This window comes from Netta rufina (assembly GCF_964035555.1).
Source record: "Netta rufina genome assembly, chromosome: 6".
Classification (NCBI taxonomy): domain Eukaryota; kingdom Metazoa; phylum Chordata; class Aves; order Anseriformes; family Anatidae; genus Netta; species Netta rufina.
This window is the reverse complement of record NC_140129.1, coordinates 21296605-21317511: the sequence shown is the minus strand read 5'-3', so window position 1 is coordinate 21317511 and position 20907 is coordinate 21296605. Positions and strand designations below refer to the sequence as shown.

Sequence of the window (20907 nt, the reverse complement as noted above, 5' to 3'; positions counted from 1 at the left end):
CGGTCCCCCTTCTCACCTAGTTTAAAGCCCTCTCAATGAGTCCTGCCAGCTCCTGGCCCTAGATCCATTTTCCCCTTAGAGATAGAGACCCGTCTGCGGCCATCAGGCCGGGTGCTGAGTAAAGCGCCCCATGGTCAAAAAAACAAAGTTTCTGTGTTGGCACCAGCCTCTGAGCCACGTGTTTATCAGGTGGGCTTTCCATGTCCTCTCTGTACCCCTCCCTGCCACCGTAGGGATGGACCACCTGCATACCGTAGGGATACACCACCTGCACTCCCGCTCCGTCCCAGTCCCCTAAAGTCCCGTTTTATGGTCTTCAGGCTTCTCTCTTCAATGTCATCACTGCCAGCCTGGACTATTAAAAGAGGATAATAGTCAGAGGGGCAAACCAGGTTGGGAAGCTTTCTGGCAATGTCCCTGACCCTGGCCCCAGGGAGGCAGCAGACTTCCCTACGGGTAGGGTCAGGCCGTCAAATAGGTCCCTCTGTTCCCCTGAGAAGGGAGTCGCCCACAACAATCACCCTTCTTTCTGTCCTGGTGGAGGCAGTCCTGAGGTGTGGAGTTGACTTCCTCGCGCTAGGCATCCTCCTGGGTAGACTTTCTACCTCTTCCTCAGCTATCGGTCTCTCAAGCTCCAGGGCCTCAAACCTGTTGCGTAAGGGCACCTGGGCCGGTGGGGCTGGTGGGGGGTGGCATTGCCTGCGATGCTGATCATGGACCTGTCTCCATTCCTCCTCATATCCTGGGTCCCCTATCTCTGCCCAACAGCAACAGTGCAGGGGGTCCACCCCCATTTGGGATGTCTCACCCTGGTGCCTGTTCTTCAGGCCGCACAGGGAGTCGCTCCACAAGTCTATCTCGCGCTCACACTCCCTGATATCCCTCAACCTCTCGACCTTCTCCTTGAGTTCTGCCACGAGGTGGACCAGGTCATCCACCTGCTTGCGTCTCACACACACAGTCTCTTTGTCCCCCACAGGTGGTAGCAACAGGCTCAGGCACTCCCTGCACCCGGAGACCTGAACTGCTGCAGTTTTCAGCAGGCAGTCGGTCTGGGTGTGTACAGACTTCCTGGAGAGCGCACTGTGCCTGGTGTACACCATTGCAGCTGAACTAGCGGTAGATAGCCATTAGAGGAGGTGTTTGTATGGGCGGGGGGAGTGCTCTGCCCTTCCTGCTCACCCTGCCTGCATGAACTGCCGCGCCACGCCCTAACTGACATGCCACGCCCTAACTGACACGCCACGCCCTGTTTGCCAGTCCTGTTCGCCGTGCTCCTGGTCGCTCGCGCTCCCTAGGGGCGGCTTTTGAATGGCCAGAGAGGGGGCGCTGGTGGCTCCGCCTACACCTCCTTCTTGCCTCATTCACCGCCATCTCGAGGGCTGGCAGCTCCCTCAAGTGGGCTCGGTGCTGGAAAAATTAGCCCTGCCTGTCCGATCACCTGCTCCGATGCATTATGCCTCTGCCCTGGAGCCGATCGCCAATCGATTATTTGATAAATATTAGGTGTATACTCAACTTGAATCCTGCCTGATTTTGTAGCTCTTGTATTTGCTTAGTCTTTCCACATCACATGGAAGTACTGCAGATGAGTAATGTTAAAAGTTCACTCAATATCTAAAGTGTCTGTAATTTATGGAACTGACAGAAAATGTCATCTAGGTCCCATTGCCTTATGATCAGTCCTGAGATAAAGCTAACCTTCACAGAGTTAATACATTAATAGAGACAAAGATAACAAATATCACGGTTTTGAGCTACAGAACAATTTCAAATGTAACCTGGAAGATGGAGAATTTTGGCATAGGCAGACATTTTCTAAAAATCAAGAAGATAGAATTGGGAAAAATGTCATAGTTATCAAATGTAGGTGTCTGTGATGTAGACATTTATCCAAGAAGTTGATTTTAAAGATAAGCAGTGAGATTATTCAAATCTGAATTATGAAAAAGTTAAAAAATGCCCTGAGGCGGTTATAAATCACTCCTCTAATGTGTAGTTTCAGATTGTTCAGTGCCACAAAACAGAACTTGTGTGAGCCATTGAATAGTCGGGATCATTAAAACAGCACCTGCAGTAGTGTGATGAAATTATGCTTTATTTTTCACAACTAAGAAGCCACTTTTTGTGTGCTGATGAAATCTCTACAAATCATGGAAAAAAAAAAAATAAATAAAGGAAGAAATTATGAATGCTTTAATGTAGAGGCCTAAATCAGGGGATTGATCCCATAGCGATATTTTATTTGTTTAGGCAAGAAAAAGAAGATGACTTGAGGAAGACTAAACTGGGCATTGAAAACAGAAGGGTATGTCTGATTCACTACAGTGTAAAATCTTACAAAGTGAATGTATACAACATCTTTTATACCCCAGTATTCCTCAGCTTTTAAAATTTTGAACAAACCTTATGTGTACATTCTATGTATCATGCACCTGCTGAAAGGCAATATTCTGTACTATATTTAGAAGAGAAATGAAACAATACTTATCTTCTTTTTTTGCTGATTGAAGTTATCAATAATGACACCAATGAACAGGTTCAGCGTGAAAAATGACCCAAAGATGATAAAGATGACAAAATATAAATACATATACAGGTTGTCTTCATACTTGGGTTGCTGTAATACCTGAGGAAAAACAATATATATATATATATATAATTCTTACAGTTTCTGTAGAAAATTCCAACTGAACAAGCATCAGTCTTGGACAAAATATCCTTTATATCCTTGTCACTTAATACCAATGTATTTTTGTCCATTCCATCTATTACTGACAATATCTGGCAGTTTGCATTCATTTTGCTACCACAATTTGCTACAGCAGAATCTCATATTAGTTTATTTAAATTTGTTTCATTCTATTGTATAGATATTAATTGCTTTTGGAAGATACATATACGCTTGCTAATAGGCAGACCTTTAGAGAAGAAAAAAACAAAACAAAACAAACAAACAAACAAAAAGATACTTTAAAATATTTGGAGTACTTACATCTCTTGAGTCAATAGCTGCATACATAATATCCATCCAGCCTTTAAATGTAGCCTGTGAACAGTACACACCTATTTAGGCATATAACTTTAAGAAAAATCATATAACTATTACCGGCAACTGAGTACAATACCAGGATATAACTAGTATAACATACAATTTCTCAATAATATTGTCTCCTGGTTTTCTTCAGAGGTGCTTATAAAATACACTGCTGTTTATTCCCCCCTCCCACCCCCATTTGAAGCAGTAAATGTAATTAGGTTACTTCTAATTATTTATTACAAATGATAGAATGAAGTATCATTCTGCAGTACCATTTTAGTGGATTAAATGCTTATCAGTCATATCAATGGGATAGGCTATATACAGCTGAGAAATAGCCTTTTATAACACATTTGACACCAATGAATACTGATGTGTAGTTCCTCCCCCTCAAACCAGTTAGAAAGGTAGGAAACAAAGATTTGATCAGCTCAGAAAAAATAAGAATTTTATGTTACTATCAATGAGAATTTTGATTTTTATCTACTTTAAAAATTATCTTATATAGTAATCCTATTTTCACTTTTCATACATTTTATTTTTTTTATAGAGGCTGTATCCCTTAGATGTTTCAAAATGATCCATTAAAAACAGGATGTGTTTTCTGTGCATCACAGGCTTCATATGCCTTATAGGTGGCAGCACTGAGTGAACTTTTACAGCTATTTCCTTTGCCCCAAATCTGTACATTTTTATATTTGACAACTAGTTGTAGATTGCTTCATCTGAGTGTTTGAAATAGAAACTTATTTTCTCAGTTGTGTTTGCAGCCTGAGGCTGCAGATCATTGGTTCCTTCATATTCCTTTCCATAGAGGTTAGTTGCAGAAACAAGCCTGGAAGGGAATGCTCTTCATGTTTATTGCTATACCTCCATCATCTTCAGGTTTCATTTCTAACAGAGGTTTCAAAACGCTTTGCTTATGCAGCATACAAAGCATTACCCTGAAGTGAACTTAAAATGAGAAGGAATTATTTTCTTAAAGGAAAGGAGGTGCCTCTTTCAAAATAGTAGAATAATAAAAAGAGCATGATTTTCCTGAGGTGCAAATTGCAAATTCACTATACAATGACTTCCACATTGGAGGTCAACAAACACCTCCCCCCCCCCCAAAAAAAAAAAAAAAAAAAAAAAAAGTAATTCAGGCAATTTACAGTGCAATGGTGAAATCAAAATGTAGTGTTGGTGGACCAGTACATCTGAAAAAAGCGTTATATAACTGAAGAATGTAAAGTCCATGTGGAATATTCAGATTGCAAGGGATTGCGAGTGGTAGGATCAGTTTTGTTTATGTAATTCCTAACAGATGTTTAACTTGTTCTCAAAGACTTTCAATGATCCACAACCTTATCAAAAATATTCCACCACTTGTCTTTATTGTTTCCAAATATCTAAATCCTCCTGTTGCCAGTTAGGGCTGTAACTTCTAATAACCCTTACGGATGTGAAGAATTAATCATCCTTTGTGCACCACCTTTTACTTCTTTGCAAACTAATTATTGCTGCCTTTCTTCTTTAGGTTGAATAATCTTCAGTCTTCCTTCCATCTTTTCATGTAGATCTTAGTTTCCAAAACTCAGATCATTCATTTTCCTCTGGGCTGTCTTTAAGTTCATCTCTTGAAATGGTAGCCAAACATGGACTCAGAATTTTAGATGAGGTCTTATTAGATCTAAAGAAGTCAGGATGATTAATTCATATGTTTTACAGACACTACTTTTGTTTCTGTCTTGGTATATCATTTGCATTTCTTGGAATGTAATGAGTTTGGTTGAAATCAGCACTTTGACCTGAAACCCTAAATGGAAATAATAGGCATATTTTTATACAGGAAAGATGACACAAGTGATAGAGTGGCTCTCCAGGCAAACTGATTTTTTTTTTTTTTTTTTTGTAAATTAATCAGTGTGGCCTAGAATAACTAGAGTGCAAAGGAAAAAAAAAAAAAAAAGACTAATTTTAAAATATCAAGTTGCGTCATCATTAGTAAAGAACTCAAACAATATGTGTCAGTCAGAGCTAGGAAAAAGATCTGAAGAATTATCAGAGCTGTTGTATACTCCTTTTTATTATTAAGAAGGCAACTTGAAACGACTGTAGAGAGGGAAAACTATGAGGATGGCATTACTTTCTTGCAGTTCAACCTTTCTAAAATAAAATCTGTGCTTTCAACAACTCACATTCACAAAACCATAAGATTTTACCATTCTTGAAGAAGTGAGAAAAAAAATCCCCCACATTAATTAATTTTCAGTAATACGTTCCCTCATCATATTATTTTCCTTCTTAATTCCTTCTACAAATCATTAGGAAACAGTGACTGTAGTCACTTTGCATCATTATGCAAAAACATTAGTCAAGAATTTAGTTGTGAAAAAAAATTGATTCTGTAATTTCCATAGCAGAAGACTCAGCTCAGTAGGAGAATTTCTAATTTTTAAATGTTGCCTGAGCAAATAATTGAACCAATGGTTCAGTATCAAAGCATCAAATAGCACTGTTTCTGCCGCATTCAGTAGAAACTTAGGCCTCTTTTTGTTAGGCTTACATTTGTCAGCAACAGATTTTCTTCAGCAGAAATAAGGTATTTGGGCATTTGTGCATACTGAATATAAAACAATCCATATATGACAAAGAGCCCAAAATCTTAGTTTCATCTTTCTGTACTCAAATATACAAATATGTTGTATATTCTTAGTGACACTAAATCAGGAGTAAGTCATGATTTCAAAGATTATATCTATTCCAAATGTTTTTCCCCAAAGAAATTTGAAAGACAGATTCAAATGCAGATTCAAACATAGTTAGAAAAACAAAAATCTCCCAAACTGCTTTTCTGTTGTTCGAGGTACATAAATATTTTCTCCTGATGATTAATTTCCATTGAAGTTAGAAGTACAGCTGAAGTTGCACCCCTCTATTTCCTTACCAGAAATAATCATCAGGAACGTTCTTATGCCCTTTTGGAGATAAACTTTGGCCCTGATTTTTTAAAATACTAGCCTGTTGTACCTTTGAAGCCATCCTAATCTCTCTTATAGCCCTTGACTTCATCTTCTTGATTTTATACCTTACATTTATCAAGATCTGTTTTCTTCCTTATATTGGTAAGAGCAGAATAATGTAATACTAGAGACCTAGAGTTTTGCCACATATTATGTTGGATATAAACAGGCCTCCAGATCTACTGACCAAAGAACCCAAACACGAGGTTTAAGTTGAAAAGGCATAATGCCATAAAGTTATCAAGGCAGATGACATATCTCTTTGCGTACACCAGCCTGTTTCTCTTTACTCACTGAAGTGTGAAAGTTGTGAAGGGAGTTTCTCCAGCAAGACTGTCTCTGCTTTGATGTTTTTCTTCAGGGACAGAGAAATACTCTAACAAGATCAGACCAAAACACAAAACAAACAATAAAAAAAGTTTGCAGATCTCCACAGACAACGTGAGCTGTGCTGGATCACAGAAGTAAGTATTTCTTACAGAGATAATCTGTGCTTATAATGATCAATGGCAAGGATATTTACACTCCAACTTCAAATTATGTAAAATTTTTGGAAAATTTTCTCAGTCTGATCAAAAAATTCTACAAAATTTGGTAGTATCAATGGCACATATTGTTAGCCTGTATTTTTGGGCAAGAAAGTATTAAAACTTTGTTATCAATACTAAAGATTTTCAGTGGAGGTTTTTTTTTTTTTTTTTTTTTTTTTTTTTTTTTTTTTTGGGGGGGGGGGACTACCACACTATTTCTTTTTAAAATATACTAAAATGTTTCTTCTAGTAATATTCACTTGAGACAGAAAACATCAGTGATGAAAAAAAAAAATAAAGGTTTATGTTGTATTACCTATAAACTATATTACTATTACCTATAACAATATATTATGTTGTATTACCTATAACCCAGAAAAACAATCTTCTTGGACTGGGTCAGAAGGCATGAGTCAGAGAGTAGGATGGATAACAGAAAAAATACTGGACTGTAAAAGTTTTCCATACTTTCTAGTCTCCTGCAAAAGGACCTTATATCTGTAATTCATCCATTGGCACTTATCACTGAGCTTATCATTAGAAAAAATTATACACACCTCTCTGAGGTTGTTTTCTCAGGACCATCACAATCTAAACAAGTCTGTGCTTGTGGCTGCTAAGGTGAAGAATCAAATGACTTCAGTAGACTTTTCAACTAACCACTAAGGTGTAAAAGATTAAGTGCCTTAATTGGCACATTGGGTGCAGAGAAATCTTTTCTACTAGCAATAATGATTTTTTAGTCAGATTTTCAAGCTTGATACCTTATTTAGGATCAAACACCCAAGTTTCAAGCTTTATCTTTTTTTTGTTTGACATACTTATGGATCTCTCAAAGTAATTCTTAGTATTTAGTCTTCCTATTACTGCAAACTGATTAGGAAGGTTAAGTAAATATGGAGTTAAGACATATTTATCTACTTGTGTTTCTTCAGAACATGATGGCCTTAGAATCTTTTACTACATCTCATCCAAAGTACTTTAAAAATCAAATAGAAAATCACCTTATAAATATCTTCTTGAGGAAGTGATGTAAGGATCTCAAACATTTATGAATTGTGGCCTTCATTGAGTTCATAAAGGTGAAAAAAAAATAGACTCTGCAAATTTTAAAGCATTAGTTGAAAACTAAGCTACTTAGTATACAAAGTATCATTCTACAACTGCAAAATCACTACTGGTGGCTTACTTACCAAACCCTAAAAGATGTAGGGTCAAGTGTTCGTTTCATGGAATGACAGAAGTGTCTTGTTTTTTCTGGTATGTGAAACAGAAAATCTCTCACACTTTTTCATGAATTTTAAGAGTACAGAAAAAAATAAAAATATAAAAAATCTACTGACAAAACAAACTCCATCGACTAGGCAAGCATTTCATACCTGTGTGAAATCTAGTTGTTGTAGATATTTTAAAAACAACTGGCAACTTCTTCTGTGAGAGCTATGGCCCTCCTTGGTAGGCCTAGACTATTTTTTCCTTTGGAAGCATGGGTGTTAGTGGCTGGCATATTTCTCCCAATTTGCTTTCCAGAGCAATGCAGTACTCTAAGAATCTAAAATTTCATTTAAGAAATATTTTTTGGAGAAAAAAAAATTCTCTGCTTTTCAGTGGAGATGAAATAACCTATGCATAGCTGAGACACTGGAATACATACGACCCAGCAAATATTGGCGGGGTGGTGTTTGTAGCCACAATGTCAGGAAAAAATGTACCTGTTAACATTTTTTTCACCTGCACATGGGTACACTGAGCCTCCCCTCCATAACGGTGATTCTAGGTCAATGGGTTTCAAAAATCACAGAATTTCTAGGTTGGAAGAGACCTCAAGATCATCAAGTCCAACCTCTGACCTAACGCTAGCAGTCCCCACTAAACCATATCCCTAAGCATCTACATCTGACAACAGTCAGAGAAAATAAGTATTCAAGGTCTTTCTACTGCAATCCAATTTTGTTACCAAAATCAAATTATATTCAGCAGTTTCTTTAATTTTGTTGGTCCCTCTCTGCTCTTCCCTAGCATGACAGTAAATAATTAATCATAATGAATTTTAAATCTTCAGAGTTATCAGAGTCTCTCAGTGACATGCTCTGTTCACGAGGAGGCACATTTACCTGTGCTCAAAATTAATGTTTTAGACCCTGTGCAGGCCCATGTCGATACTATTGCATCATTTTAAGTGTTTGCATTAACAAGACTTCTTATGCCAACAGAAGAGATGGATGCTTACTTTAAACTATAAAAATGAAAATTCTTTCTGCAGAATTAGGCAGTGATCTCAAAAAGCCATAGAGGTTGCCTGTTGCCAATGCAGGAGAAAAACTCCTGCATTTTTCTAACTAAAGTTGGGTCAGATTGTTAGCTGTGACAAAATACACAGTTCATGTTCTGTGGACACAATTTTTGACAGTGAAAGCATAAGCATGTAGTATATTTTTGCAAATATAGTCATCTTTCCCTTCTTCCTTCAGTTTTTGCTAAACAGCCACTAGGTGCTTATGCACAGAAATAGCAGGGAAAATATTCCATAGATTGTACTGTCTAATAGTAGTTTTCTTTTGTTTCTCTTCTGGATGGAAACTGCTCCCATAGTAATTGATCGCCTCAGACTGCAGTGGTGGCAGCCATATCACTGAGAGGGGGTTTCCCACCTGGAATTATTTTCAATGACTTAATTACACCAATGTGGATTTTTGTTTTTCAGCAATGGTAAACCTTAAAATATTCAGAATGCCAGCCCTAGGTACTTCTAGAAACATTTACAGTTAGAAAGACTGGAGAATTGAGGGAGCTATGAATAGGAAGAATAACAACTGTTCTGTCAGATATAAAAATTCTTAATTCTTCTGAGTAGGCTCTATTTGCTGCTTATTATGAAAGGAGTAGTCAATTATAAGTGCAGTAATGTCACTAAGCCACAGATAAAAATCATCAGGTAAATATGTTTTCTGCTTTTGTTTCTAGAATTGCTTTTCACTATTACATATAAATAATAAGAGGTATATAAAGAGTGATAACTTACTACTTGAAGTAAAGAAAGATACCCGAATCCTACATTATCAAAGTTTACTTTCACATTTTTCCATCGGGCACTTTGATTGTTTTTTATGAGTTCCTCGCACTGACTAAAATTGTTGATTTGGTCGACTTCAAACCTTTCATCAGTTGTGGTGTTAACACAGTAGTAGAACTTCCCAGCAAACAGATTTACTCCCATGATGCTGAAAATTAGCCAGAATATAAGACAAACGAGAAGCACGTTCATGATGGATGGAATTGCTCCTAAAAGGGCATTCACAACCACCTAGTACACAAATACAGGGGGAAAAAGAAAAGAGTGTAAGAGTATTTACAACAGCAGTTTTGTATACTGTTTTACCAATTCTTAATAAATGCTTGTTCAGAAACTAACACTATATATGTTATTGTAGTACATTAATAGCTGTAACATTGCACTATTTCTTTTTAAATACTTAAAATGAGTATATGTAATGAAATGAAAATAAGTGAGAAAATTAAAATAGTTAAAAGAAAAACAAAATATAAGACCTAGTGGTAGTAAGATGAAGCCTGACACTGGTATGTTCTATATAAAAAAAAAAGATATACATGTTGAATGTAAATACAGACATAAGAAAATTCTAAAAATGCATCAAATTATAGCTTAAAATGTCTAAAGAAAAAAGACAACCTGTAAATTCAATTAACATAACTTTGAAATTTAATGTGAAAACACAAAAAATGCCATGAATCTAGAAACTAAGCTCTACATTAAAAGGATTATGCAGGAATTATATACATATCTTTATTGCCTTATTGTTCCATGCAAGAATATAACAAAGATTAATTTCTTTGTATAGAAAAGCAAGACAGTTTTGCAATATGTGTCTACTTGAATCAACAAAATTTATTTCAAGCTCCAGTCTTATCGTTTCATGTATTGAGTTTGTCATTCATACCCTTCATTTATCTAAAGAAGGACATATATCAAGGACATATTTAGGGGTTTTGATTTGGCATTTTAATTTGCTTTTGGCCAGTTGCCTGTTTAGCTCCTTGTAGGCAAGACATCAATAGTTATTTATGTAGAAAAAATTATAGTTTTCTGATATATAATATAAGTTTAAGAAATGTGTCTGTCAAAGCTCCTAAAACTTCTGCAATATTTGTTTGGCTGAATAACTGAGCAATCACTTCTACTTGAGTATCGAATACCAGACCTCATTTACAAAGTGCATATTATTTTAAATTTTATTATTTTCTCTGAAAAACTTTTAGGACCTTCTGGAAAGGTAAAACAAAATATATAGTAGGAATCTGATTCTTAGTAATCCAATTCCTGCAGTAAGACAGGAAAGGATTGGTGTGGAAACTTGGGATGTATTAAGTCTATCTTTGTTCCTTAATTTCTGCAACATAAAGGAATCTTCCCCACTACCGACATAATTTTGAGCAAACTCAGAGCTGCTCCATCTTACTACCTGTATTGCACAGCCTCTTGAAGGCCTTTGGAAGCAGAGTGTTGTGGCTGTGTTACTCGTCACTCAGCACCCTCCTCCTCCCAAAAGTTATGGCCAGGAATTAGGACCTGTTTAGAGATCTTAGGTAGAAATGTTATTTTCAGGGCATATTTTCTTCTCATTTTAAGGCCTTCCTCCACTGGATGGTAGAAATTGGAACTTTCTTTAGCAAAATTATCACTGTCATGTATAAAACCAAGATTTTTTGAAAATGTAGCTTTTCTTGGCAGCTTCTGTTTTTGGTGCTAACTTTAAAAGAAGTACACTTAAGTCTTGAGATTTCTATTACAGAAAATGTGAAGTATCTAGGTGATGTAAGCATAAACTACTGTTTAAAAAAAATATGTTTAAAAAGTCTAACAGGGTCCCAGTAATAATCTGAACACAATAAGCCATTTTCAAAGGAGTAAGAGAAATGTTGTTTTACTATCCTGCAGGGAGAACAACGCTGTTACTACTTAAGTTGATGGAATTGAGAACAACATTTCAATCAGGAATGAAATTATTTTGGAATTTATTCCAATTCAGACCTGTTCTAGAACACTGTATTAAGGTATTTTTGATTGAATTTCTAGGCCAGCTACTGTCCATATATATATATATTTTTTTTTTCCTTTTTTTTTTCCTCCACATAAAAATGTTCTGGATGTGCTATACTGATTGAATTAATCTGTGAAAAACCTGAAAATAGAGATGTCAATAAAGGAAGAGGGAATTTATTTCAGCAACTCAAATATATTAAGGTTCACAGGAAAGAAGGATTTTGTATGAACTAAGTGCCTGTAGCAGTTACCTTTTTAACAACCTAGAGATCCATTGGACCACAGCACAGATCCAGAACAGGCAGCAGAATACTAACTGCTACAGTAATTGTGTAATTGTTGCAACAATTATGAATTCATAATAGTTGTAAAAAGATTTCTCCAAAAGGCCATCAAGTATCTCACATCTTTAGATGAACAGGTAAGGCAGTCTTGCTGCTGTGACTGTCAACAGACCAGCCACGTTCTTGAATAAGAACTCAACAGCATCCAGCAACTGTTCCAACAACAGTTCCAACAACGTATTTCATATACGTCACTGAAAACCCATCAAATGGTAACAATTTTTGGTCACTACTGACCTGGCCTGGATGCGAACTGGTGACCTAGAGATGAAAGGCTCTGTATCCTATTACCAACCCTTTGAGCTATCCAGTCCCCCTGGAAGGTTTTTTAAGAAAAGAAGAAAACAAAATTAAAACTTTTAGAAGTTGTTTTCTGATTGTATTTTTTTGTTGTTGCTGTTGTTTGATTATTTTTTTTTTCAACAGTGTTGAGTCTTTGTCCTATACTATGTATAACATATAACGGGATTTTTCATGCTGGTCAGATACCGGTCTGACTGTAAAGGAAGTCTTTAAATTCTTTGACACATACAGTTGAAGGCAACTGTGTATATATATATATATATATATGTTTTTGTTTTTCCCCTCCCATTTACTTCTCTTGTGTTTGCTTTGGGAGTAACTGAGGTATATTAGGATAACCAGGACCTTATTTTACATAATATATATCCAGGTTGGCACCCAAAATACACACATAACACCTGGACATGAGTTACGTCAAATAGACACAAAAAAGAGAAGCAATTAAAATGAACTGAATGCAGAAGAGGGATCAAGAAGCATTTCTTAATCAGTTAAAAATCTAACAAATAAAAAATTGTCAGTTACTTCTTGTTGGATATAATCTGTAGTGGGTTAACAGAATGTTGGCTACTAAAGCTCTTTTGTTCTTTCTTCAAAACTAGAGCAGATCTGTGTGATTTTAAATGTAGTTTTTATTTTGAAAGAGGCTGTTCTCTTGGGTCTATTTTCTATTATTCCTTTATAGTCCAGAATGTAATGTCAACAAGTTGGGAAAAGATGCCGACAGTGTAGTTATTTTTTTAAGTTACCTATGTATTTCATCAAGAGGGATGTTGTGGGTCAGGCTGATTCCAGTAAGCAAGCTGCAAAAGCCCAGGCTGATTCTGCTTGGTCATAGGTAGGCCTCAGGTGGGTGGAATGGCAATAAGTAAAAGCAGGAAGCAGCACCTGACACCTACAAGGACAAATGGACTCTAGACCATCTTACATCTTAGTTGATATTCATCCAGTTAAGAAAAAAAAAAATCATCATGGGAAATAATAATGACTCCTCTGAAGAAAGCAGTATTTCATATACACAGAATTCTTGTCATGTTTATATTTTCATCAAATGTTTAACCTCCAGCATCAGTTATGCACTTAAAATAAAAGAATTACTACAATGCTAATTATCTATCTTATCTTCTGGCTGATATGAAGGTATGTCAGTACAAATTAGCAGTAAATTTTGTTGTTGTTGTTGTTATCGCTGGTTGTTGTTGTTTGTTTGTGGTTGTTTTGTTTTGTTATGTTTTATTTTTTGACTACAGACCAAAGACAGCAAAATGGAACTGGGCAGGAAAAGATCAGTTTTGCTACCAGAGCCATATATACATACAGAATGAAGATTATAAAGTAACAGCTTATCCCTATTGGAATAGAATATAAGCTTTATTAGATACAGCCTTGTTGTGGCATAGGATCTCAAACACATAGAGATTCTCATAGATATAAATGTATTACAGTTCTCACAGCAAAATAGCTTCAATAGATCATTGCATCTCAGCAGCCGCAGAATTTCTAGGAATTCCTACATGAGACCAGGGCCTCCTGTAACTGTAAACAAACAAGGAAAAATCTTAAATAGTACTTAACAACTTTATCCATAAAAGTTGTAGCTTTTTTTTAAGAAGTTCCAAACTCCCTGATGAAGAGGAATATTATATGATTATGTCTGGAACATTCTTCCTACTGAAAATGACAAAGAATTTTTTTTGGGAGTCATCAACTTAGTGTTTTTAGACTTAAACAGGAAAATTTCCTCAAAGATTTGATATTCCTCATCTCATATCTGAGTCGTTTGAAAGCTATAGTGGTTATTTAATTGTTCTCTCTCTCTTTTTTTTTTTTTTTTCCTGCATGTACATTCTCACATAAGATTCACACATACAAATGCAGAAAGCTAAATAACTCTTACTTCACCAATACCCTTATGGATGAAATCAAACCTTATTTTCTATGCATGCTTGACAAATGGCTGTAACAAGTATAAGACATGTTCCTCCCATGCTCAGTCCCTTGAAAGCTGGGAAAGCCTGAGGAAACCTTCAGGAACTCCAAGGAAGAAGAACAAGGAATAGGCTTGAATACACGTATCTAAAGATGAATAATTTCTGTGACTGTATAGTCATGCAGTAATAGACTTCAGAAAGGGCTTTATACAAAAAGCCATTCATCTCTCTCTTAGCAGTACAAAGATTGAAGAGACAGTAGTTCAAAGGCAGCAGCATGCAGAGAGAGATGAGCAGCAGTATACATAGCATAAGCCACATCAGAAAAAAAAAAAAAAAGGAAAATTAATTCATGGCTCAAATGAAATACTGAAATGACTTAGGGCAGGATTTGAGAGTAAACTATGAGTATTGCTTTGTCTTGAACAGATATGATGTAAGAACACCTGTCATAAGATCATGAATCTCCCCTGCTCTCCTGGCCAAAGTCCAGATGTACACAAATTTGACAGAGAGCAATGAAAGATGATGAAGTGAACAAGCAGCTGTTGGTTTAGATGCTTGGTCCACCAGAGAGGATTAATGGAAGATTAATGGAATGAACAGGTAGGTGTGCCATGGGTGGACAGGAATGGAGGCTCAGGTGACATATATGATCTGAGTTAAGAATGTTCTTATAACACAGGACTTTGAGGACTTTCCACAACAAAGGCTAGAAGATGCTGAAACCACACTGACTTGAGCAGGAGGTATCAGGTGTATTCTCTCTTAAACCGTGGAGGAAAGGGAGGAAAAGACATAAGGAATAAAGTAACTTTCCCAGTCAGAGGATCAAAGTCAGAGGTCTGAGAGAGACCACAAAGAAAGCTCATACCTGAGTCAAAAATATTAGCATTGCCTATAGGCAATGTCCAGGGCAAGGTATCATTGGAAAAAGGCTTTGTCCTAAAAAGTATCATTCCTTGATCCTGGCATTTGTGAACCAACAGCTTAAGTAGACCTGTGCATCAGCTGATTTATTTATATTATGGCAGCATAAGTATACTACTGGACTACAATATGCTGTCCAGCAGTTTGAAATCATTGTATAGTTGCCCTTCGTGTACCTTTAACCAATTGCTTTTTCACTGTCACTAGATCTATGATATGTATACTATGCATTTCCTAGTTTAACTATCATGGAATACTATCTGATGTTCCTATGAGACAAGTCAGAAATATAAAATATGTACTTTTCTATATATGAATTTTCACATTTTACATTAAAATATGTATTTTCCGAAGACTGGTGCATGTCCATAGATGCACAAGTCTATGAAGAATAGAGAATTTGTTGTAGAGTATATCTTAGCTATCTTTTTACACTTCAGTGTTCATAGGTTGCTTGGTATTTATAAGATGGCAGTTACTGGCTTTTCAATACTTGGTTTGTATACATAATCTGCAACCTTGTAGATACGTAATGTGATATAAAACAAGGCATTTTATTTCTAGAAGAGAAGTACCTTAAGAGACATGTACAATTTCTTCAAAGTTCTTGTTTGGTTTATCAGGTAAAAATAGGAAGTACATGGACCTGCAGGGTAATCAGTGATGATAAAGTCTTAATCAGCAAACAAAATCAACAAACAAACAAACATCTCAGCAAATGCAATTTTCATCAATTATGAGATCATCCAGGACTACAGTGATGTTACAGTGATTTTCTAATATCCAAGTTTTGCAAAGACTAACGATGGTGAAGATGAACTTAAACACTTAAATAAACCAGATAAAAATTGTGAAATCCTTAAAATAATTCCATTGGAATATGATCCATTTGATACTAGATGTTCATTTTTTTATGAGAATCTTCTGTTATCCCTAATTAATGTAAACACAGTCTCTAACAAAATAGGCCTCATTCTTCCTTATAGGCAGAGGTTTTTCATTGAGTAGGACATGAGCTCAAAGTTAAGAAAGAGTGAACTGTAGCTGTAAAAAGCAATATTGCTGCTGATGCTATACTCCAAATAAAATGATTTTACATAAATATACACATGCATGCACAAGAAAACTTTTTTTTTTTTTTCTAATATCTATCATCTTAACATTAAGCTTTATGTAAACCCTTCTAATCCTAAACAATTTAGAACATATTTGGTAGTAAAAGGCCTAGGATATCGTCAGGAATTCACCTTAGCTACACAGTTTGCCTTAATGCATGCATGTACATATAACTTATTTTTAACTACATAAGCTATAATTATGAAAGTTCAGAAAAAAGTAACATTTTGAAAAGGGCTTAAAAAATTAGAAGCAAGGGAAAAAATAAAATAATTTTCTTCTTGTAGCAGATTAATTCTTATCCTTGATTCAGGATCACTACAAAGTAGAAAATAGAAAATACATAAAAGTGAATTCCAATAGAGAGACTAGAAATTTATTTAATCAAGCAGAGAAGAACAAATGGTTGCTATGTGCAAAAGGTCATGAAAGAAATGAATGTGTTTTGTCAGTGTTATAAATAGCATGTGAATTGTCTCCTGTGAAACAATGGGAAAAATTAAGTACAAAATTACAATATTTGTGAGAAGGGCTGCAGTTTTCTAGGTAAAATGAAGACTGCATTGAGGATACAGGGTGAAGACTTACAAATCTACCATTTAGAGCAGCAGTTGTAAAGAAAAGTTTGGATTCAACTGAAGCATGCAAAGAGAAGACAGGCAGATGGAAAGGATCAGAGAGAGACCTGACAAGGAGACATAACTAAGTCTTAATCTTAACAGTAATGAACAAACAAAGTTGAAGCAAAAGACAAAAGATATCAGATGAAAATAAATTTACTCTCTTAGCAAGCTAATGCTGTCATTTCTGCTTTTCCTTTTCTTACTTTCCTTTTCAGCTGACTGAAAAATGGTTCTGGTATTGATTTTTATCTTCAAAGAAAGGAAAACACTGTGCTGTGGAAATTTCATGCTATTGGGTGGTGAGTTTGCATCTTGGAATATTTGAACTGGTAGCAGGGAGGTTCAACCAAGATGTCTGATGTCACTTCTAACTTCAACAGGTCTGCAATTCTAGGACAGCTTTCATAACAAAATGTAACTTAGTTAAAGTAACAACAGAAGCATTTCTTATACTTGTTACAGTCTATTAGAAACAAGCTGTACTGTTGGATTTAATAAAATACTGGGGTTCCCATAGCAGCTTTGATTCTGTTTCTCACTACAGATCAAGCATAGGGCAGAATACTTTTGAAGACATAACATGGAGAAAATATGATTTAACATACTGTGTGATGAAACACAATAATTATCTGTCAAGCAATAAATCACATGGCTGCACTTGTTTAAGAGCAGGTAAATATTGTAAATATATACAAGCATGAAAGCAGAATAATTAGTTGAAGTGGAAATGGTATCTTTGAAATTCACCAGATCTAGTGAAAGAAAAAATAAAAATAAAAAGAAGAATTTGCTTTTGTTGTGACATAAATGTATTGTTATTGCCCTTTATATTTAATTGAATCAAGATCCTAACAGTATTTTCTTCAAGATAGAGCAAACACAAATCCAAACAACAATCATACCATTTTCAGTGATATAAACAACTCCTTTAAAAACTCTTTTCCAACTGTAGAATTATAGTCTAAGAAAAAAAATACTAAAGATATTTCCTGTATGTTTTATGACTCTAAACACAGACTCTTCTTACACTGAATTTTGTAAAGTTTCAACTGTGTTTTGGGAGACATTGCACTTTGAATAGACTCTCCTTAAAACTCAGTAAATAAGATTGTAGTTCTTAAAAAAATCCCTCACTGAAAATTCCTCTATATTTAAGGGAAATTTGAAAAAGGTAGTGAATATACTTTCTTGTAACTGAGTATACAATTCTTATCTGTAAGATAAGATGCTAAAACTACGGCAAATGCAGTTTGTGTTGATTTACCCTTTCCACTGAAGCTATAAAAAAACCTGCAGAAATTATAACCTCCAACAATTAGTGGTTGTAATAGTCAAAGATCAAGCATTTACTAAGGACCTGACAGTAAATGCAAATTTTTTGCATCATTGACATGTTTCCTGTAGAATATTTCTAAACTCCAGGGGATAGTACAAAATAATTATGAACACAATTATTAGCATTTTATGAAAATTATAAAAAGTAGTTTCCAACAGAGACCAGTTTCTACTGCAATGAATACTGAATTCAGGTTTTCCAGGAAATGAATATATATGTTATACGATGTCTCATGTTATCTATATACACTTGGAATAATCTACTGATGTAACATATGAGTTTAAAAATTCTTCAAAAATGTAAACTGCTATTATGGAAATATTTATATTTGTGAGTATTCAGACTGTAATGTTTATTTTATCATAAGTAATGCTCAAAACTCATTCTATGGGATTTTTTTTTTTGGAATGTATGTAGCTGTAAACTGAGTAACAGAGTAAAGCAGAGATCTTTCCAAAACAATGTAAAGGAATTTTTAAAGAAAGCCATTTTTTAATCTCAGTGAAAAAAAAACCTCAAAATCTAAAAAATAACTGAAGAGCCTTTCTCTTGCAAAAAGAACTCAGATAATTCTAAATAATGATACTGATTTTCTCAAAAGTTTTCATGTTATATCCATAACATCAGAAATTTCAAACAATTATTTCCAAATATTTAAAGCAATTACGAAGGGGATGTAGAGTGAATATGTATAATATGGTAGTGCTGCTACTAAGATTCTCAAATGATATTCTCTTTCCTTCCAACCTTAAATATACAATGCAGTGATCAGTCACACTGTAATTGTTAAGGGTAGAAAAGTGGGAAATACTGTACCCATAATACAGATAAGGGGAGGAACCAGTGCTCCACCCCATCCAAGCTGAAGATAGGTTATCCTATATGAAATAGAAATATATAGCCTGTTATTAGTTGTGAATCTGTAATGACAGACACTTGATGCTGTGTTTTATAACTCAATCATATGAGAAACTCTTTCTTTCTACTAATGAAGTTTGGAGTACTCTTGGAAATGTCTCATTATCTCTTTCTTGGTAAGGGAATCTAAGGAATAGCCATTGAATTTTAGAGGATATCAAAGACATAAAATACTCTGATTTATTTTTACATGTTATGAAATTGGACTGGAAATTTGAAATACAGTAAATGTTTAAAGCCATCAGCCAGAAATATGCATAAGGCATGCAAAACTGAAAGTGCAAGTAGTTTTCAGATTGTTTGCTGCCTTCTACTATTTCTCTAATATATAAATCAAGCACGGCATGACATGCTTTATTTGTGAAATTAGACACAAATGCATGCTTTATTGTCACTTAATCATCTATCTTAGCAAAGCAATGTGTACTCAGTATTCTACGTTTACAAGTAGCATACCAATTCAGAACTAGCGCAAAAGCATTATATCGCAAGTACTAAAAAGCTAAACAAAAAGCAATGGGTATATTCAAATCTCATTTTGCAGATACTTCTGCTCGGTACATATAATAATTGAGATGAGAATATGAACCCTATGACAGAAATTTAAATTAAATTAAAACAATTATTTACTTTGCCTTCCAGCATCTGGGTGGAGTTGGTTTTGAGATTCACTGAAGGAAGTATTAAAATTTCTCAGACTGCAGTGTACTAGTAGGTATTTTAAATGCCTTAATATGGCACCATTCACTTCTGTGCTTGAGGCAAGCACAGGCTGTGAGCCACTTGTAAGCTATTTTGTCACAAGAGATTCATAATCTTATGTTCACTTTGCCAAGAGAATTTATCTATCCCACTTATGAAACAGCATAATTACAAATTTAAGTTGTAACCACAGAATATAACATGACTTAAAGAGTGAAGTATGTTTGATATTTCGAGACAACAAAATAGCTATTAGTATTTAATGACTGCAAAATGCTGCATTATGCCATTTCACCAGGATGTTAAGCTTATTTAAGAAAAAAAGATCAATTTAAAGTAGCTTAGCTTGTTTTGGTAGCTTGTTTTCCAAAATTATACAAAGCTTCTTAAACATAAGGGTCCTATGAAATACATTTGATCTTATTTTCAAGGCAAATTTTACCTAATTTTGAAAATGGAGGAAAACATTAAAATTATAAACACATACTTAAAAAAAAAAAAAAACTCAGCTTGTAGGTCAGTGTATAAGCAATATAAAAAAGCAAGGAGGGTTAAATTATTTTTACTTCCTGCTGGCAGATTTAAAAAAAAAAAAAAAAAGCTTTAATGGATTTTTACAAAATGAACTCAATTTCTGAGACAACTGTAATTTGACATGGCTATAGTCTATAACGAGCTGGTCAATTATTTGTTATTTGAATCTTTTTACTGTTTGTGAGTCATTCATAAAGTAATGCTTATATCTATCAATGAGCTGTTACTGTGAACACTTGCCAAACTCTTTGGAAAAAAAACACACTTTCAGAAGTGCATGTAACTAATAGTGAAGATAAGGACTATGCATTTGACCAGTCAAATTTGCTAAGTGACTGGAATAAGGTACTTTATTGACTGTCATTAATATTGAAGCTATAACCTTTTTTGCTTTTCCAGGCTTCTCTGTGATTCCTACACAGTAAGTTACTCATGAATTATTCATCTTATGTATCTGAAATTCCACCATATGATTGTGCTTCTGGCATAATTTCATAGTTTTACAGTGAAAAATAAGGGAAAGCAGTAAACAG

The 20907-nt window shown here is 35.1% G+C and overlaps 1 protein-coding gene across 1 annotated transcript in view; it reads right to left on the bottom strand.

The window, feature by feature from the left end:
* Positions 1 to 20907, bottom strand: part of LOC311210830 (sodium channel protein type 1 subunit alpha) — a gene marked incomplete at both ends in the record, with an annotated part of 68614 nt that overhangs the window by 7737 nt on the left and 39970 nt on the right. Inside the window, 3 exons of the mRNA XM_084289037.1 lie at positions 2488 to 2629; positions 2996 to 3049; positions 9598 to 9879. Of these exons, the coding sequence (XP_084145163.1) occupies positions 2488 to 2629; positions 2996 to 3049; positions 9598 to 9879 (478 nt within the window). The remainder of the gene's footprint in view (positions 1 to 2487; positions 2630 to 2995; positions 3050 to 9597; positions 9880 to 20907) is intronic.